The sequence below is a fragment of the Corvus kubaryi genome, unplaced genomic scaffold (genome assembly GCF_017639235.1).
Source record: "Corvus kubaryi isolate FWS band 111438036 unplaced genomic scaffold, C.kubaryi_AGA036_p1.0 133, whole genome shotgun sequence".
In the NCBI taxonomy this organism is placed as follows: Eukaryota; Metazoa; Chordata; class Aves; order Passeriformes; family Corvidae; genus Corvus; species Corvus kubaryi.
Window position 1 is genome coordinate 12,007,365 of NW_024580667.1, and position 21,787 is coordinate 12,029,151.

The 21,787-nt window shown below is 39.1% G+C and overlaps 1 protein-coding gene across 6 annotated transcripts in view; it reads left to right on the plus strand.

Moving 5' to 3' along the window:
- Nucleotides 1–21,787, plus strand: part of SH3KBP1 (SH3 domain containing kinase binding protein 1) — a 214,606-nt gene that overhangs the window by 26,401 nt on the left and 166,418 nt on the right. Inside the window, exon 1 of one of the 6 annotated variants that reach the window (XM_042036724.1) lies at nucleotides 1,243–1,278. The exons of 4 other annotated variants lie outside the window; for them this stretch is intronic. In XM_042036724.1, coding sequence (XP_041892658.1) covers nucleotides 1,258–1,278 — 21 coding nt within the window. In that variant the 5' untranslated portion in view covers nucleotides 1,243–1,257. Of the gene's footprint in view, nucleotides 1–1,242; nucleotides 1,279–3,584; nucleotides 3,699–21,787 lie in introns of those variants that run through there. One more of the 6 variants, XM_042036758.1, reaches the window with a different exon arrangement.

Genomic DNA, 21,787 nt, shown 5'->3' on the forward strand with positions numbered 1-21,787 from the left:
TTTTTGATCAGCATCCAGGGCTGTTTTCTAAAGAACTAAAAACCACATTGTGTTCAAGCTGAGAATGAGGAAGAATTTAAAGTCAAAGATGTTTTTTTGTTTTTTGTAGTCAAGCATTTTCTCTCTAAACTAGCTAAGATGGAGTAGAAGACACACACTTACTTAAAGTAGAGTTAATTTATGAATCTCCTGACTGAAGATCTTTATTTTTCTTGTTTTTCTTGTGTAAATCTCCTAATGGAGAGCTATAGTCAAAACAGCAGTCCCATTAGAAAGCTTGTTGAGCATAATCACTCTGCCCAGTAAGATTTTAAGCAATTGTAAACTTTCTCTTGATTATGGAAAATGTTTTAAGAAGTGAATGCACTGTTGGGCTCACCAGCAGTCAGTTTATGCCCCATTGGCAAAGTGTGTGTCAACAAAGTAATTGAGAAGCAGGCAAAAAGGGATGCTAGACATGAATAGTGGACTTGAATGCAACTCCAAATTCCTATTTCTTATCAAAATTGGTTCTAAGAGTAGTTGAGAAAGTTATTCAAAGGTTAAAAACTACAAATGAAATTCTTGAGGTACTTTGCATTCTACCTTCAAGTGGTGGGAATAATTTCTTATGGAGAAGAGCTTTAACTTCCTGTGATTTTATTTCCTTTTGAATAAATTCATGATGATGTTCTGAATTAACTGTTGGGGTTTGCAAAAATTGAATGTTTGGGCTGAAATGAAATCATGGAATTAACACTGTTAAGAGTATGGAATGGTTTCTGTTAACATTTGTGCACAGATTCTGGGAGCGCAGCTTGGAAGAAAACAAGTAGAAATCAGAAGGGGAAATATTAGGGAAATGCAGTATATTGGAATGTTTATGAAAAGGTATTCATTTGAAATGTTACTTAAGAAATAAATCCCCCGTATTTTTCAAGGGAATGTGAAATAGGTTCTGAATGTGGAAAAGACTTTTGGAGTTGCCTGTAGTAAAAGTGTTTTTAAATTTCTTGGAATAGGTGCAAATTAGGAGACCATTGAAGAGGAGTTGTCTGAAGACAGATGTGAGACAGAAAGAGGAAAGGGGAGGTAGCAATGATATACGTGAAATACAGACGCAGTTATTTTTTTTCAAGGGACTTTTTTTACGAAGTTTTAGCAGAGGTGCTTCCTGTTCTTGAACCTACAAAACAACTGCTCTGAATTTTTTGTATGTTTATACATACAGCGACGAAAAACACGGATTCATACCTTTCTTATGATCTGAAATTCAATATGCAAGGCGTAACAGAGAAGGTATTTGGAATTTATTTTCTGTTTCTTTTTTCATTGCCTAGTAGTCTGTGGCTATGGCCTCTCGGAAGATTTTGTGGAAGAGGTTTGTCTAAAGATGAGAAAAATCTTTGGTCTCTCTTCAAGATCGAATTTACCTCTGTCAACATTTGAAGACACTTTTTTGTTAGAGATAATGGTACCGAATGTATCGTAAGAAATGCATGAAAGTGGATTTGGTTGTTGTCTTTTTCTGTTTCCTTTCAATTTTTCGGGCAGAGAAATAGAAGTACAAATGGAGAATTATGTACTGTTCCTGGTGTCGGTTTTAATTCTCAGTTATGCAGCTGACAAAGAGGAGGTATCAGGTGTGATTGCAGTGTTGGTCATTTATATGATATAAAGTTGGTTTTCAATGTCTTTCTAGCTTGAAAACTTCAACTTGAAATCCATGTTCTACAGTGTAAAACTGTGTTTGTAAGCGAGACAGATTTTGCTGATAGCAGATGAAGCTGTAGAAAGCAGGAAACTGGTGCAGAGCCATGCTTGCTGGCTTTAATTTTCAAAGCTAATTCTATGTGGGATTGAATAGTGTTACACTGGTAAACGGAACCTGCTGCCTGTAACAACCTTAAAGCTTCTCTGTACTCCAGAGGACTTGCCAATATTACTAGCAGAATTAGAGAGGTAAATTTATCTTAACCAAGAAGTGTAGTGGTAGTTGTTTTTGAAATTCTGGTGCATAGCTTGTGTTTCAAAATCAGTGAAATGGGACAGGGATTTGTGTAAATGTACTGCTGCCTCGGGTCAGAAAAGCAACCTGGATTTCTTGTTATGCAATGAGGATACAATCTTTAAATAGTGCACATTAGTTATAGAATGTCAGGGATGTTCATGCTGAATCGTAATTACATGGTTACATTATCTGTTGCTTGTCATTTAATTTTCTTCTCTGTATGGTTTGTTTGTTTTTATCACAACCAGCTAGAGGTTGTGGGGGACTTGTGAGTGATTTCTCGCTGAGACCCTTGTGCTTGTTACACACCCCTACCCATCCCTGTTCGTGCTTTCAAAAAACCTTTCATAAAACAGGTCCTGTGCACTTGCAGGGGCCCTTTGCAGCTGTAGTTTGGCTCCTGGGCAGGAAAAGAGACTATTTCCCATGTTTGAGAACACTTTGGTTCCTACAGTGTTTTCTGCTCCCCCAGCTGCTGCTCGGTACCTGGCAGGGCAGAGAACTGACCAAGTCCTGTTGTCCTTCCCTGCCGATTTGCCACAGACTTCTGCACTCTCTGGCACCTCTGTGACTTCCTGCCTTTGCTCTGGGGTTTGTAGGTTCTTAGAGCCTTCACTGCTTTCCTCAGCAGTCTGAGTACTATTAATTAAGCATTGTCTGGATCAGCTTTGCCTCAGTAGCCACTTGCCGCGGGTTCAGTCCCTACACAGGCCATTCACTTAAGAGCTGCACTCTATCCTTGTGGGTCTCTTCCAACTCAGAATATTCCATGATTCTGGGAAAGCTGTGGCATGAGCAGAGGCACTGAGGTTATATCCAGACTAGGGAAATTATTTCTGTCTGTACCTAAAAAGACAAGTTGCTTTATGGGTCAATGGCTTGTTATGCTGGGGTACTTCTGATTTGTTTTTTTTGGGTGGTTATTTTTTGTTTTGGGTTTTTTTTGGTTTTTTTTGTTTTTTTTTTACATACTTGGCAGGAATTTGCAACTCAATTAATAAGCTTTTTCTTTTGTCGTTGTTTGAAATCTTACTAGAATACTGTCTACATATTTGTTTTCAGGAGCTGTTTTAGATCATGGGATCCTAACTGAATGAGAGTCAGGAGTACTATCTTCTTATTCCAAGTTTTGGGTATGGCCATTAAACTTGTTATGCTTATGGTGAAATGCAAGACAGTAGAATCATGTGAAAATGTTGTCTCTTTGAGTTTTTGTTTCTGTCATCAGCAATTAAGATTTTGTGAGGAGAAATGTAACATCAGAGGGTGTAATTACTTATTATTGCTGCTGTTATTGCTCTTACATTGGTGAATGTAAAACTAGTAGAACGAAATCTTTGTCTCCCAGCCCATCTCCTCACAAAGACACCGATTGACCAAGCTGGTCTTGTGCCAGTCAATAGTCTCTGACTTGGCTGTGTTCACTCTTACAAGGGCGTTGAGCACAGAGCAATGACAGCACTCTGGGCTGTCCTGGATGCCCAAGGCGAGATTACAAATGATGTCACACCTCAACCTGTTCATCTGGATTCAGAGGAGGTGAGGGAGCTCCAGTGAGGCAGCTGCCCTGGGTGTTTGGCCTGGAAGTGATTTGAAACTCCCTGGCAGCGAGGGAGGCTCTTTACCATTCCCTGTCCCAGGGAACTGGTGATATTCCCAGCCGGATGGGAAGCGCGCCATGCTCACTGCAGTCGGCAGGATGGACCCCGTATGTTTATCATGGGAGCAAGTGTGGATTTGGCTGTCCTGTGGGGAACAGTTTGTTGGATGTGTTTTGATGGCAAGCTTTGAGGGGAGGGGCTACTCAGGGGAGTGTGGGGATGTGGAAAAGAGAGAAAAAATGGTGGTGGTTTGGGGCTGTCAGCTGTTGGATGTTTTGTGGGAATTAGCCTTTAAACATTTTATGAAGTATGTGAAAGTAAGTAAGTTTTAAGTACGTGCAGGAGTCATGTAGTGAGCACACAGTAATGTGAAGCTTCAGTGTTAAGGTGTTTACTTGTTTTTAATGACTAGTACATTATATTGCAAAAAGTAACCTTCTGAAAAGACAGTAGCTTACTTGTAATTATGTATTGATAGAACTGATGGAAATTCTGCCATGGATCCAACTCCTCCCATGGCACGGGGATTTGAGCTAAATGATCTTTAAGGTCCCTTCCAACCCCTAACCATTCTACAATTTTATGAAATTTATGAATTTGAAAATAAAATTTATTTCTTTTCATTCTTTATGCAATATAATTACAGATGTCTAAAATCGTTCTTATTTAAATACACATAATACTGCTTTACTGATAGAGTTAATGTGGGTTGTATCAATTAATATACAAAGGAGACTCAATTATTTCCTCTTCTTGTTCAGGGTGGTCATTTGTAGTGTTAAGAAAACCTCAGTAGACTATTCCTGTTTAAAATATGCTGTTGTTTAAATTGTAACTTACAAGAAAAACCAATTTGGGCTATAAGGGAAAAAACCCTCTTTTATTTCTTTCTTCCCTTTCTGAAGCTCCAAACCATGAGAAGAATCTAATCAGAGATTGGAACCCAATGTGCCATCTAGAATTTATATTTTCAAACATATAACTTCGTTCATGCTATAATAGAATAATTCTTTAAAGTAGCTTCAATTTATTCAGAACTTAGTTATGTATTATTATTTGAAGTGTGTGTTATATGGAAAATTCAATACAGTTTTGGCAATAGCCTCTTAAAGTAGTCATAAGGATTTATAGAATTGGCAGGATTAGATGGTTCATAGCATTTCTCCAACCTAGTCCTAAAAGGTTGTGAGGCAAAGAGAAGGTGTCTTAAACTTATATTCTCTCTTCCCTGAAATCGGTTTTCTTTTTTTTTTCCCCCTCTGGCAACCTTACAAGCTCCGGATGTTTTTATTTTCTCTGTGTGTGGGTGGATATGTTAGTAATACCTGTATTTTGGTCTGATTCATTTTCACACTTGGTGTGGCAATTGTTTTACTGTTGGAGGATGCTGCTGTGAGAAAATCTTCTCTGTAGGTAGAATCTGTAGAGGTGCTTAGCAGTATTTGCATACAAATGTCTTGCAAAACATACTTCTACAGTTTTGGATTTGAAGAGAGTACAGCTGTGTATCTGATTTTTCCTGACAGGACCAAAAACCTCATTAAAATTCTTAAAACATAAGTTCCTAGAAACTGAATTGTGGTTCAGTCTCACTGCTGTTTGAAGCTAACGTGAGAATACTTGTCAATACTTCCACCTTCTTTGCAGTTTAATTACAAAGCCCTCAGATGGATTCCCTCAAGTTTAGGAAATATTATCTGATTTTAATGGTTTTAATATTTGTTTGCAAAAAAGGGTGTAAGAGAAACAGTATTCTGAAAGCCTCTGGCATACCTGCAGCATTTAATAATCATAATGGTGAAAGGTTGTGCTTCAGTCTTAGCCTGCCAAATAGTCCACTTACATAGCTAGAACAATACAACCTGTGAAGTCCAGACTTCATCTACTGATTGTCTTTCAGTTTATATGACTTAAGTGTTAACAGTAAGTAAGAATGAAGATGACAGCAAGAGGGATGAGTAGAAAAAAAGCTGCTGCTGCTATGAGTTAGTGATACTCTCTAGTTCTGATCAAACACTACAATTTATTAACAGTAAGTATATGTGCGTATGTGGGGTTTGTTTAGTGGTGTTAATTTTTAATTTATTTGGATTTTCGTTGTTGTATTTGGGGTTTATTTCTATGTGCAGAAGTGCTGATTTTCCTGAAGTCTCATGTATAGACAAGGTAACAGTTTCTGTGTTTTTATAAAATGCATATCAACTGGAATGACAAACTATTTGCATTATCTGCTGTTGAAAGTATTTGGCTAATTAGGTATCTTTGTGTTCTGTTCCTGTAAGTGCTGCAATTTCCTCCTAGAATCTTTTGGGTACTGTTTGGGAAGCTGATGGTGAAGACAGTCCTTAAAGGGTCCACCACTTCCTGCCATCACCTAATTACTAGAACATCACTCTACTAGAATTTCACTGGCACTGTTATTAAAATTATAAGATGACAAAGTATATTAGAGCAGTTTAGGTTTATGAGCAGAGAACATGTTGTTCTCTTCAGAGCTGGAAAGAGCCGAGTGTATGCGAGCCTCTTATTCCTCATTTTTTGGCTTTGTTAAAGCCATATGAAATATATCATTGTTTATATATAGACACTCTAGTTACTCAGTTACCGTGGAAAAAGGCAAAGGTGCAGGAAAACTGCCATAGGATGGGTTATTTACTCACTCTGACTTCAGACTTCTTCAGCGATGGATACTTAGCGGCAGTGGTTGTGACAGGAGGTGGTGAGGGATGGAAGGAGAACAAGTAGAGCATACATTTTTAAAAGTAACATTGGTACTTCCCACCCAGGGAGAAGGAACAAGGCAAACCTTTCATTTTTACAGAAAATGGTAATGACTTTTACTGAGGTTTTTTTTTGACTGGGAATATTGAGAGTAACAAATGCACACAAGCCATTCAAGAATGTGCAAGCTGTTGAACGTATGTATCTGGTGCTTCACAGAACCTTGATTTGTCCATTTCCTGCTTGGTGAGGGCTCAGTCACCTTTTGAAAGATTGAGTCAGTCCCTGTTCTTCCAGAGAACTTGTGTTGGCCTTCCCACAAGCAGTAGGCCAGTATTATCAAAAACCCTGATTAAAAACACCCTTCCAACAGATACTGTCTCTAAAACAGAAACTTCTTTCATAATTTTCATGACTGCTCAGCAGTAGCTTACAAGCTACTGCCACTATTTTGGCTGGCTCATGATAACCAGCTTAGCTAAGCCTTGGTTTCCCTTTTAAACATGCTTTGGTGTGTTTAGGCAGCCTGATTTGTCTGTCGGTATTATTTATTAATCGATAACACAAACCAAATGAAAACATTTTTAAATCCTTTTGGCTGAAAATTCTTCTCTTCCTACTTGGAGCCGAGAGCATTACATGATTCAGCTTTCCTTTTGCCACCTGTATTTATCAGCTTTTTGATTGATTGAAGGATTTTTTCATTTTTGTTCCCTCACCCCAAGCTTCCTTATCATGCTGCCCCCAGGACCTTGCCAGCAGGTGAGCAGGCTGCCTGTCCTAGTGCATGGTCCTGTCATGTTGTCTTCATGGCACTACAGAGACATGCTCATACACTGTCATCAGCCATTGCCAAATCACTGGCCCAATGGATGCCTAATAATTAGAGGTAGAAGAAAGTAAGATGCAAATCTTAATGTTTTCTTTATGCTTCCCCAGTGTCCCACAGCTCAATTTTTTGTACTATCAAAATGTAATCTGTTCCTCCTTTAAAAGACTCTAAATTGACCTGAGTTATTCTCCTTCCAGGATTGAATTAGGGAAATATGGATGGAAAAATGCCTGTAAGTCAGAGCTACCACATTATCTATCTTGAATAAAAAATAGCTGAAATTCACCCACCAAAAAGCTGCATGCATGTCTCAATGTAGCTTTCAATGAATTTTTAAATTCTTCTATTTTGTTTTAGAAGAGTCTAATTCTAAAACTTAGTTGAATAGTTGCTATATAATTTGTTTCATTAAATAAAGCACTTACAAGTGGAACTACCTGAAATGTGGTGTTGTGCAGGTAGAGAAGGACATATATTCAGGTTTTTACTTCTGTTCCCACACAACTTACTGATTTTGCGACCTTCAGTTGATTTGTAATGCTCTGTGGTGTACTTGCTGTATTTACCTTTCTTTGACTCTGACTCTGTCCTTTTAAAGTGAGAGAACCTGAAGGCCTGTGGTTGTGAATTCGAGTTCACAGATTACAGAATCACAGAATATTCCAAGTTGGAAGGGACCCACAAAGATCATGAAGTCCAACTCTTAAGTGAATTGCCCATATGGGGATTGAACCCGCAACCTTGGCATTATTAGCTCTCATGAGCAGATTGTCACAATTAGTGATAGTTAATTCAAAAGAAAAACCTGGTTTATTGCTGATGTTTTGTAAAAGTACAGAATGCTAAATTTCAAGTAAAATCCTGGAAGGAGTTAGGATTTGAGTTACCGTGCTGTGAGATATCTCCAGGACTTTTCCCTGCAGAAGAAAAAATAGGTACTTTGAAACCTTTCAGTGGTTCACTGAAGTTGATGGAATGACAAGGAGAATACAACTCTTTACATGCACCAGTGCTTGTGGGACTGAGCACTGCATTTCATAATCTTTGATTGCTCTGTGGTTCTGCACAGAAAACTTTCTATTTTCTATATTGTTAGCCTATGTGTTTTTACTAGGTTGTTTGAACTTCTGCAGCCTGTCATTCAATGTGAAATTTTTTTAGAGACTAGTCAAACTGGTGGACATCAGAGGAAAATTTTGAGTAAGTGGAGGGAGAAGAGTGACTCATTAAACTGTAAAATAAAAGCTCTTTCTCAACCTGTAATCCCTTTCCAGGTGTATTCCAAAATTAATATATATGTGCCCATGCAGTAGGCATGCATGATGTATGTGTGTTGTATGCAGAAATAAACCTGGGTCTAAAACCACAACATACAAGTTAAGGTATAGGAAATTATTTTTAAAGGAAGTTTTATTTTACAAAATAAAGGAAATTTATCCTCTGGTATCCACTAATTCAACACTTTTTACTCCACTAAGCAATTGCATAAGGATAGGGTTTTTTCTGTATTAGAGTTTGCACAAGGCAGTAGCATGTGTTGCTCGCCCTTCTGAACCCTGGTGACACTTGCAGTGACACTACTGTTGACCCGTTTCTTTGTGCTGGGATTTTTACCGTTGCATTTTTTCCTTAGTGAACATTCAGATATTTAGAAAAGGGTAATTTTGGTTTCTTTAAGCTGAATATACTGTACTCCCAGTAGGTGTTCTATAAGGCTCATGTGTTTCCATTAGAAGCTGCCCTTCTCTTCCCACTTTCCCACCCCACAGCTTCTGTGTGGGTTTTATTTTCTCATGAAGCTGAAACTGGGCGTACAGGTTCCAGGGCTGAAGAACTCCTTCAGGGCTTCCTTGCTCATGCCTGGAGTTCCTGTAATGTGTTGGTAACCTGCCTCTCCAATCTCTGTACTATGTCCTGCTGCTGTCAAGTTGCAGCTCCATTACACTGAGCACTGTAAAGAATGAGAGAAAATATTAATTACTGCTGTGTTAGAGAGAGGTTTTTATTTGAAGACTGTTGTATTAGTGGAGGTTTTCTCAGTCATGCTTTTGAGCCTGTTTGTACTAAAATGAGATTCTCAAGTCCTACCAATGAAGAGTGTATCTGGAAGGACAGATAGGGAGATGGGATTTGAGTTTTTACGACCAGCAGCACCAGCATTTGCTAATGAGTGCTAACAGATGTACTTGTTTTCTACTGATGTTTTCAGACATTCATAAAGTGAAAACAGGATTTACAGGGAGAGGCTAAATTACTATCTCTTACTAGATTGCGTTGTTGGAAAAATTGACTAGGCTCCCACACTCAGAATCCCCTCATCAGATCTGGCAACAAGCAATGAAATTAAAGATAAATACTGGCTACAGGCAATTGTTTTTAGTTAAAGACAATTAATATTAGCTGGTTAGACTGCTTGAGAGAAAAGGGAAGTCTGCATCACTGGAGCATGATACAGAGTAGCAGGGGGAGAGGTGAATTTTATTTTGTGCTGCCATTATAGTGACACCACCATTTTATTGAACTTCATCTCAAAGCAGTAAGATTTTGCATTCCTGCTGCTGTCAGGGAAATGCATGTAAACAGGACTTGTGAAAATGTGTCACATGTAATGATTCAGTGATGATATAGAGTGATTAACTACAAGGGTTACTACTGCTTTTCTAGGTGTGCAAAAAAAATTACATCACCATAATAATTGTCTGGTGAAGGTCCTTTGGTAGCACTAACAGAGCTCCTTGATTTTTTTGGTGTTAACAGTGGCCACTTGAAATATCATTTTTCTTTTTCTCTGAATATGTGTGCCTTTTGATGAGGAGCAAAAATACATAGCATAAGATAATACAAAACCAAATTGTTCTTTGTGAACATTATGGATGAGCAGCCTCACTTGTGATAGGAACTTGCACCTCCTGCTCTGGTGTTCTTTTGTGGTTATAAGAGAGTTAGTGTGAAGTATTGCCAGGGAGCTTCTGCTATGCAGCAACTCCGTGCAAAGCTTTGTTTCAGGGCCATTCAGTAAAACCCTGCACAGCGAGCAAACAGGCTGTACCAGTGAAAGTTCAATTAGCTGAACCAGTTCAGCTGCTTTAAGTCAGTGGCAGGGGCTTCTGCTGGTTCAATTGCTAGTCACACCTTCTAGTCTTCCTGCTTCAGCTATGCTGGCAGAAGTTTGCAAATAGCTACCATTTTAGGAAATTCCACTTTGGTTGTTTAACATATATAGTTTATTGTTGCATTGTAGTATTTTCCTTTTTTTCTTTCCCCCCTTCTCCTTTTGTATCTTTCTTTTTCCTCCTCTCCAGGGAATTTACAGCTATGCCTCTTAGTTATGTGTACTTGCTCTTGGATATAGTTATTAACCACCTGCCTCTCTTGGAAGAAAAGAGAGAAGTTTAAGGTTTGAATTCTGTAGTAGAATTGAAGAGAGTAGTTAATATTCTGATTTTATTCTCATATGAAAGGGGTAGAATGAATAATGACAGCTGTGGAAGCTGTGCAAGATACTTGGACAGCTTTTAATATCCAAATAAGTATTGCTTTTTCATAAAATATTAACATTAACTTCTGGTTTGAATTAAACTGTTAACAGATGAGATAACTGGAAAGAAGTGATTGAGCAGTTTCTCTAGCATTTTTTTAAGTGAAAAGGATACCTACAGGGTACCTGGAAAAGCTTCTTTAAGAGGAACCCATAGTAAGCTAACTTCACTGGACAGACCATCATAGGAAATGCAGCTAAGGCACCAAATTACATTGTTTGAAATGTTAATGAAGCATTTTTGTGCACTGCAGAAACTGTAGCTATGCTAGCACAAAACCAAAGTTGTGTTCAGTGGTGTGTTGACTTGCAGCTCCTCTCTGCTGGGTGCACTTGTGTGCAGAGAGAAAAGCTGTACAGCTTGTACTGTGTTAGATTGCTTCCATGCAAGTGGTAACGATGGTGTGACTAAGCAAAGCTTGAAGAAGCACAAGCTTGATCAGGAAATAAAAAGAATAAATAGGAGAAACATTGAAAAAAGGAGGACAGGACAAACCATGTAAATTCAGGCATCTCTGAAGTATTGGAAAAAGCAGTGACCTAATACCTCCCTATGGGAAAGTTGGATGCTTTATTTATGTAATATATGGCCATTTTTTAAAAATTGTAGCTGCCAGTTGTATATATGTTCTAAAAATTACATTTTAATCTCAAAGGTGGTGTTTCAGTTAATCATGGCTGGGTAGCAATGAGTGTTGAAATTGCTTGAACAGTTATGTTTTATATGGCTTCATTTCTTTTCCTTGAGGTCACATGAGTGCTTGGTCAGTGTTATGATTGACTACAAAAATATAGATAACTATTTGCAGTGTTTTGGGTTTGGGAGACCTATTTTATTCTATGAAATGTCATTCAGTAACACTAGGTCATATTTGTTTCCACAGTATAAAGCATTCTCTCCTCTTTCTATCATTGCTGCAACCCAGTCTGGTATCTGAAAAACAGGTGTTATTTTCATTCATACATACATTTCATTCTGCTACAATGCCTCATCCAGAAGAAAATCTCAGAGGAGATTAAATCAAGATGGAAAATTGATTTTCTCAGAAAGAGCCTTGGGGGAGGCTCCTGGGGAGTAGCAGAAAGCAGAAGTCCATCATCTTTTCAAGAAGGAAAAGAAGGAGAATTTGGGGAACTCAAGCCTCATGTTTATCTCCTGGAAGCCGTTTCCAAACATGAAGGACAAGCTGGTGGGAGAAGTCAGCATGGATTTATGAAAGGGAGGTCATGTCTGAACAATTTGTTAGTCTTCTACCATGAGATCCTTGACTTGTGGAGTGGATGTTGTTTATGTTGACTTCAGCAAAGCTTTTGTCACTGTCTCCCATAACTTGACAAACTGATGAGGTGCAACCCAGGAGAGTGGAAAAACCTGGCAGAAATGCCTGACTCAAAGGGCTGTGATCAGCAGCACGAGGTGCAGGTGCAGGCTGGTCAGTGGCAGTGGTGCCACAGGGGTGGGTAATGGGGCTGGTGCTGCTCAGGATCTGCAGTAATGCCCAGGGAGACAGGGCAGAGAGGAGTCAGAGCAGGTTGGCAGGTGGTGCAAAAGTGGGAAATGTTTGACTCCCCAGAGGGTCGTGCTGCCATTGGTAGAGGCCTGAAGAGGCTGGAGAAATGGGCTGACAGGATGCCGATGAGCAGAGGGGAATGCCAAGTCCTGCAGCTGGAGAGGAATAATGGCAGGGACGAGTACAGGCTGTGGCTGAGTGTCTGGAAAGCAGCTTTGTGGAGAAAGGCCCAGGGATCCTGGTGGACATGAAGCAGAGCATGAGGCAGCAGTGTGTGCTTGTGGCAGGGGCAGCTCCTGGCTGCCTGGGCTGCTTCAGGCAGAGTGCTGTGAGCAGGGGGAGCAATGTGATCCTTCTCCCCTTGTCCTTTCTGGTGAGGCAGCTGTGGAGTTCTGTGTCCATTTCTGGGTTCTCCATGACAAGAGTGAGATGGAGAGAGTGGAGTGAGTCCTGTGAATGGCCATGTAGATGGCTGAGGGATTGGAGCCTTTGAGATCTGTGGAGAGTGTGAAAGAGATGGGACAGTTCAATATGGAGAAGAGAAGGCTCAGGCTGATCTTATTAAGTGTCTGATTACATGATGTGTTGGAGTACTGAAAGTGGAGCCAGAGTCCTCCTGGCAGTAGACAGTGAAGGGAGGAGAGACAATGGGTATGAGTAGAAATACGGCAGAATAATTTAAACATAAGAAAAAATGTTTTGAGGTTGGCCAAACACTGGAACAGGTTGTCCAAGGTACTCCACACAGTTGTGGATCCTTCATCCTTGAGTGTAGTTAGCAGCCAGCTGAACACAGCTTTGAGTATCCTGCTCTCACTGATCCTGCTCTGAGCTGCTGGGTTGGACTAAGCAATCTGCAGAGCTGCCTTCCTGCCTTGGCTGTTCTGTGAGCCTGTAAAAGGAATTAGTTGGATTGCAGTACTTTGGCTCAATAGGGATCACTCAACTATCGAGTAGTAAACAGGAGTGTTATTAGAAGTACAAGACACCTAGAGGCTCTATCTTGAGACTAAGCAATGCCTTTTCTGTATGATCAAGTAAAGTGTTGGTTATAGTTTCCACTTCTAATTATAACTACATACTTTTTCTTTCAATGAGCAGCATTTTTCACACTGCAATTAAAGATATGATGCCTACACACACACATGCACTTATGCCAAGAATGAAGAAGGAGGTTTTAGTAAATTATGAAATTATGATTCTTAAAGCATTTAAATAGTTCATTTGAGTGAACTGTGCCTTTAGTTGATTTTTTTTTTTAAAGAAAACCTAGCTTTCTTTAGGTTGTATTTTTATGTGCATCCCTTTTCCCTCCCTCCTTCTTTTTCTCATATACCACAAGTTCTGAAGTGACCTTTAACTGTGAAGTGGTGAGTTGATAATTTATTACGAGTCATAAGTAGCCTTTCATGAAAGAAGGCAGCTACAGAGAATATCCATATTCTGTGAAGGCAGCAACACAAATTCAGGACTTGTCTGATGTAAAATAGTCTAGAGGGAGAAGAATGGTTGGAGGTAACTGCTGAGAAAACTTGCAAACAAAGAAATAAAAATATCAGAATATGAATGAAGATGTTACTCTGAGTAGTTTCAAATTACTCAGAAAGGCGAGGGTTGAGGTAACTGCTTAATGTGTGTGTAAGTGTGTGTGTATGTATGGCATGGTGTAGGAATGAGAGAGCAAGGGCACGGGATGAGTTTGGAAAACGTCGCTTAGATCATCCCCTTACTCTTGTGGGCTCCCAAGTTTCACATTTATGAAGATTCATTGGGTTTTTGCTGTGCCCAGCAAATGCTGCTTCAGAATCTCTTTGCTCTCATGGTTAGAAATGTTCCTTTATACTTCATCCTCCTCCTGTGAGTTAAGATGGCTTTTGGGGGTTTTTTTCTCCATGGTGTTTAATCAATTCTGTTTAGTCTTTGTCCTTAAACAGGCTTGGAAGGTCTTCTCTGTGCTTGAGATAGTGTGGTAAGGTAGGCTTTCTTTCTCTTGAGAATACAAGCAGCATGTTTTATTTTCTCTGTGTTTTATTTTACAGTGCATGCTGGACAGACATGCCATGATAAGAGTGATGCATAGTAACCCAGATTAAACTTTAGTATTGCACTCTTTATTGAGTTTGACTCATCCATTATCCATTTAATATTTTTTCTCTCATTTTCAGTAACCTGTAAATCAATTCATGGGCCTGTACTTGTCAAATGGAGTCAAAACTATGTAAGAAGCAAAGTCTGTGTGGTGTTTTGAAAATCACAGGAATTTTTAATATCTTTCTCTAGCTAGTCAAAATTGCTATAACTCTCTCTGAAACTCATCTCATTATAAGGTTGGGGGTTTTTTTGAACTGTACACTAATGATTGGTTTGTGTTTTTTCATGTCATCAAGACTGCTTTTCTCTCCTTAGCAGTTTTGAGGTTCAAACACATTCAGCTTGGCCTTTTCTCCAAAATTGTTTTTTACTACCTTGACTGTGTGTAAGAGTGTGTGTTAATTTGTGGACTTTATCTGTCAGCCAGAGAGCCACATTTGTGTGCTATCTGGTAAGCAGGATGCTGACTGGGATGAGTTTTGTTGAAGAAGTTACACATTGAATGAGTGTTGGGTGTTTCACTTACCTGAAATAGCCTTCATTTCACAGTTCTCGTAGAGCCATCTTTTCCCTACAACCCTCTTTCTTTTACTGCTAACTATAACCTTCTCTTATGAGTTCTTACAGCCAGAGAATTCCCAAATTGTACGAAGGGGAAAGAAGGATTTAATAATTCAGAGAAAAATGACTGAGTGAGAAGGAAAAGAAAAATGATTGTGGGAAATAAAAAGTTGTGATGTGTATGGGGCTTCATATGCCATTGTGGAACTATTTAAATACTTTAGCTGCCAAATGAATCACACTCCTCTTTTGTCATTCATGGCGTGCTCTGCTAAGACAGAAGCTTTGTATGAACAAGATGTTTTCAGAATAGGGTATTTGAGCAGCCCATTCTGTCTTGAAGTAAAATTTATTTTCAGCAGCCATATTCTAAACACACTGTACCTGTGTGAGAGAAGTAAAAAAACCACAAAATCTTGCAGTAGAATTTTGTGCCTGAGTTCAATGACACTTGGCAGAGGCCAGCCAAGACAGAAAATTATCTAGATTACATTTAGAAATAGAATATTTGCCTCTCTAGGACAAACTTGTTAAAAACTGGTATTAGATTTAAATTAGGAAAATAGAGGAACAGTGAAATTATGATAGAGCAGTTAAAGGAGAAGATTGTAATGGCTGGGACATGTTTGCTGTTCTGAAGAGTTAAAACTGGTGATCACTGTTAAAACAGAAAAAAAAATCAAAAAATAAAAGGATGAAAATGGACAGTATCCAGTGTAGAAGTTACTGTTGAATGGCTGATGAGGGCTGAATTTAAGAAGGGTGATTGAAAGGGAGTGAAGCTCTGGTTCGGGGTTAAAAGTCTTGGATAGGGCACTCCAACACAGGGTAATGTGTTGAAAAATATAAATGCAGTTAAAAAAACTCCAAACAACACAAATATGAAATTGGATTGGAGGAAATACAGAGTAATGTTCAAATGCAGTGTAACAGCTCTGCTGTGTTTCCTTTAGGGTTTTTGGGTTTGGGGTTTTTGGGTTGTTTTTTTCTCTTTTTTGGGATGTTTTTTTCTTACATTTTCTTCCTCAGTTATCACCCTGTTACTAAGCATGCCCCCATGGCTTTCTCTGCTCAGCATAAACACTGTAGACCATCTCTACTCCACCTGTTTCACAGAGGTTTGGTATAAAGACAGAGGGACAAGATGAGTAAAAGTAGGGGAAGTTAAGAACTGGAGCCCTGGGGTGGAGCAGAGTGGCTTTTAGGAGCCACCCCATAGGGCCCTCAGTCTATTTGTACTGAGATTACCAAGGTTTAATACAAGCAATGATGAGATCTTGGATTTAAAAATCCTGTGACAGCGTCTACTGCCAAAGACAGACGTTTGTGTTTGTAACAGATTTTTGTCTTGTGGTGTTTTCAGATGGTCCATGGTGACTTTATATTGATTCCCCGCAATTAGCCTCCTTTAAAACTGCAATAAAATCTGTGTAATCAAAATCAATTTCTTTGACTTTCTTCTTGGTTTTGGGGTTTCACTTTTGACAGATACTCACCAGCAGTTACTTTGCATAGCTTTGTTTTATGAAATCTTTTCATATTGGTGGTTTACAGTGTTAGCTTAATGGATTTGATCCAAAGCTCATGTAGTCTATTGTCTGGCTCCCTTTGGATTGCACTGCCTTTTGCTAATCATAAGATGCATATTCTTCAATTTATGATGTTGCTTGAATATTGTAATATATAACTCTGTACGTGTGTGTGTGTGTCTTCTCTATCTCCAAACCATACTCTGAGTTTTTTCACAGTCTCTAAGGAGAAGCAGAAAACACTGCAAACTGCATGGACCAGTGTCATCACTTAAAATGACGCGCTTATGGAGCTTGTTTATTGTCTTTCTCTTTCTTGAATCCTCACTCTTTTAAATTATATTAATAAGAAATAATTCTAATAGTCTAAGGACAAAACCTTTAAAGTTGAATCAGTTGGATCTGTTTTGTGGTATTAAGGTGAGGTAGCAGAAGGTAGCCCTTGCATCTATTACCTTTGCAGAGGCTGAGTGTCATTCTGAAGTCTCTTTTCCTCTTTGTGGCAAGTGGTATTTAGACCATCTTCCTTGGCTGCATCTAAAGATCAGAGTCAGCTATGACTTCTTATGTCTGGGATCTCTGCAAACAGCACCCCTGGAACATACAGGACGCAGTTCTTGTTGATGCTGATGAATTTCTGCTAGAGCAGCTCAGCACGTCTTTGTTCTGCAGCTAGTTATAAATACTTCAAGCCTTAGGGCTGTAAGTACTCAGCATGTTAAGAACTGAACACTTGCATGAACCTAACTTACTTTCTCCTGAATACCTGGTTAATATCTAATTAATGACCACATTATTTAAAATTGTTCATGCGTTTATGTCCCTTTGCCTATAAAACACTTAGGAACACCTCTAGTATCTGCTTACAGTAAAATAGGTCTGAACATTCAAGAAGAACATGCACTCTGAACTTCCGTAAGCTCTTTAATGGCTGCTGTCATGGCTTCTCTGACACCAGAACTTAACCAGTCTGGTTAATATTGTTTGGGGACACTTTGAGCATAAACAGTGCTAAATAAAGCTTAATGTTGTGCAGTACAACCCTACCAGTGCAGATGGCAAACAGCAGTTTCATTCTTTGTGAAGTTGGGCCACTTACACAATGTTTACATAAATTCAAGCACGATCTGATGCAAAGAGAAGTAATGTGTAGTTGTGTTTTCAGAGTAGCATGCCAAAAGCAACGGCAGCTAATGACAATATGTTTCTGATTTGAGCGTCAGATACATATTTTTTTTCTTTTTGGTAATACATGACTGATTCAAATAACAACATGTTTGTATGAATCTAGTGTCCCTAAAATGATTGTGCAAGTAGTGTGATCAGAGGGCTCTGTTAGCTTTGTGGGGCCTGAGGATGAGCTAGAACTTCTGGTGATTTACTACTTAATATGGAAGTTATTTTGCCCATCAAAGTGGAATTGCAACAATTGGAATTTACCAACAACTGGGAAGAGACTGAATCTGAATTCTGATGCAATTAAAAAGAAGAGGTACTGTCATAATTTTGCTGCCTTCTTGCAAACCTTGTAACAAGAACCATGGAAGGAAGTGATATGACTGTCCTCTTTTCATGAGAAGATGCTAACAGAAGCAACAAGGGTGAGCTAAAGGCTGCAACAGTTTATTCCAGAAGCTATTTCTACATAGTTTTATAGCCCTTCTGCTGAAATTGGAAGAGTAACTATTGCTGTAGTTTACTCTCATAAATAACCCAACCTTGAGGACTTTTACAGCCCAAAAAACGCCACATAATGTAAGGAAAACTGGTAACTCTTGAGGTAAGAGTTGTCATGTAGTGTGAAAATTATCATCTTGGATGAGCAGCTTGTTTTCTGTAGGAGTTTTTAGAAGCTACCTTTTGTCAAGAGCAAAGCTTTTTTGTGTACTCATCTATTTCTTGTAAGGAAGGAAAAAGTTTCCACCTTCCTGGATGGGCTGACCACCTCATTCACAAGGACATGAAACTTTACTGCATTTATTAAAATATGATAGTCTATCATATCAAACACATTTTCTCCACAGTGTATTTCTACTTTAAAAGATCTTAAGTAATGAATTTTTAATTTTTTTAAAATGATAGAATTCATGGAGAAAATTATCTACTTGCTCTTTAAAAACAGAATAAATTTTGAATAGATGAATTGACATCACTAAAGCCCGAGGCATAAGTTTAATTAGTTACTGGCATAGCTTCCACTGCAGCTATTATGCAGTACATACCTTAGGGAATGTCTTAATGGATTTATACTGTCTTATGCTGCTTGGATTTTTCTTACCAATGTTAAAAGAAATGAGTGGAAGTGTTAGGAAAACTTTTTTCATTAATTCCTGAAATGTTGTTAAGCATATTTTAAGCATATAACAGTGTATCATTGTCTTCATAATTTTTTTCTTTTTGCACCTTTTGGAATGGGCTTTCAAATCTTGCAGAGACACTAGGGATTTACTATATTTCTTGAATGAAGTCCTTCTCAGGTACCAGAGCAGTTGTTTTTTTTCAGAGGAAGTATCTGTGTCTGTATTAGCAGGAATGCAGCACGGGTACAAAGCAGGAATGTGGTTTTCAGTTGTTTTTAACAGTGAACCTGAATTTTTATAGTTATTAAAAAAATGTTAGTTTTTAGGAAGTTTATCCCCATTGCAAAATGGCAGCAAGTTACCCTTGCACTTTCTTGGGTCTGAATGTGTTTCAGGTCTCCAGAGGATGCCTGGGAATTTGCTCCAAAACCTGGCTTAGCAGCCTCACTTGTGGTCCTGTTCCTGATCACTGTGGTAGGTGCTGGGCACAGGGCTGTGTCTGGGAGCCTGTGTCAGCCTTTTCCAGGGCTCCTTCTTGTGTGGAGCCACAGGATCTTTTCTGCACCTGCACTCTGAGGAGTCTGGCCACCAATGGTGCTGGAGGAGCAGATTCTCTAAAGAGCACTGCTTTGTAAGGCCTGGGAAACAGAGTTCTGAAAAGATTCAGACTTCTGAAAAGATTACATTTCCAGCCCAAAAATTCCAGCTGAATTATAAAGAAAGTTTGTGTGCTTGTGCACAATGTTACTGTCCTAAAACTGGAAGCTATAATTTCAGGTCATGCCTTTGATGCCAACTTTAACATATGAGAAACCAGGTATAAAGTTTCTTATCCCTGGGACAAAGGGGAAGATGAGATACTGATGGAGAAGCCTGTGGATCATAATGCACTAATTAGATGGGATCAACGAAGTAAAGTATCCTCTCCCTTCTGACTTGGTAGGACATGGAAAATTACTAATAATTAGCATGCAGGATTTATGGATTTAGTTTTCCTTGTTTTGAAACTCCTTAAAACTGGCTGTGAAGAAAACATCTTGAAATGCACAGTTTTGGAGATTTTGTGCTACTTCTACTGTTTGTGAAATTGCCCTCATTAACTGAGAAACATCATGAACCCTGGAAGTCACCTGTTTTCCTCTTCCTTCTTTTGAACTGTTTGCATTGCACAGAAGTGGCAAACATATGCAAGTCTTTAGTTACTCCCAAACCTTCCTTTGACAGGTGTGCCAGAGACCATGCCAAAAACGAGGTATAAAGTGTGTTATTCACTCCTTGGGTAGGCACAGCCCTTTTGGGGTCTTGGACACCTCAAACAATTTTGGCACAATTTCTCTCCCAGCGTGGCTGCTTTAATCTGTGTTCAAGGAGCTCAGACAGTCATTCTGTTCGTTTGCCACTTTTTTTTTTTTGACTCCCAAGAAGCATCTGAAGGAGTCAGAGTTGTACTTTTCTTGTTTTTAAAATGACTGTTCTCTTGCTCATGTTTAAGCTGAAGCTTCTCTTCAGAGATCTGGTTGGAGACACAGATGAGTTATCCTCCTCCCTCCCTCCCTCCCTCTGCAGTGCTACAGCAAGTCACTGTGGCTGATGGTTGAGCTCCTGAGACTAAAAGGGAGCAATGGAAAGGCAGCTGGAAAGCCTGTCTTGTAGAAATGATCAGAGTACTGAAGTTTACCATCAATTAAAATGATTTAGGAAAAATTATGTTTTTAATGAATTGTCTGTTAAAAGCCACATTTTTAGAGCACAGAAGGGGTAGGAAACAATGGTTCAAATTTGGGGATTAAGTACTAGGAAAGATAGTGTCTCTTTTTGGTCTGTGAAATTGTTAGAAAATGTTTCCAGCCCTGGAAAAGTACTATTTTATATCATGGCTGCAATCCTGAGGCTCTAGATAGGAGCAAGCCTGTATTTTATCAAGCTGTGTGAATGTGCACGATCACATCACTCAATGAAAGGTTGATTGTTTCAAAATAATTGTCAACAGCCCTATGACCTCATCCCTTGGTGTGAAGGAAGCCAAGAGATTTTTTTGTACTATTCATTGTTTTTCTCTAAATACAAATCAAACACTACAAATCTTCCAACAAGAAGGTGGATAAAGAGATACGAAAGATTCAAGCAAATGATAAGCACATGGAAGATAAAAATAAATTAGAAATAAACATGGTCTTGCCTGTTGGCTGGCTTTGAATGCCAGTTCTGTCTAATGTCAGCCATGATGGAAGCAAGAGGAAAGAGAAGGGTAATCTGCAGATGTCTCAATAAATCCTGAAAAAAAATGACATCTCTAACTATTATAGGAGCATACTTGTGACAACAAGTCTTTGGGGTGGAATTTACTTTAAGAAGTGCCTTTGCATGGTTTTACTATGGCTGTACACTCACTAATTCACATACTGAAAGAAAACACAACAGCTTAAGCTGCACAAGCATCTCTGTAAAATGATCACTCATGCTATGTATGGTTGGTATGAAGGAAACTTCTTGACTAGCCTTTTGTAATCGCTGTAATTTACAGCTAATGAGCTGAGAGGAGTACCTTTTCTCCCTGGCATTCAGGGAAATAACATGCATTTGATAGGATAGGGATGTAGTTGCAATGGGGTGATTTGAAGGTCTGAGGGATTCCAGGAAGCTCAGTGTGTTGCCACAGGAAATCTAACTTGGATTTCAGTATTTAAATAGATGTGGCTTGGATCCTGCCAGCTGTAGATGCTGACTGCCTGCATCTATGTGTCCAGGGCAGTGTTCTCAAAGATACAGTGCTGCAGCTGTGGTGGTAGGCAGAGAATAAGTGTGCCTGGAGTGTTCTTGTCCTCTTGTTGCCTTACTTGAAGTTATGACCCCTGCCTGCTGGGCTTTGCTTCATGGTGACCCTGGTGGGGTGGTGGTGAGCACTGACTGCCGTGGTTACTTGACTTCTCAGCATGGTACTTCTGGATACACTGAAGTTTCTTAAGGTTGCTTCGGAAGTTTGTAGAAACTTTCCGAGAGCGTTATCTTTACATTTACTACCCGTGAAAGTTCTTTGTCTTTGCTTCTTCCCCTTCTCACTTCCTCTTCCCTCTCCCTCTCTTCTGCTCTAGAGAAACCACTCCATTGAGCAA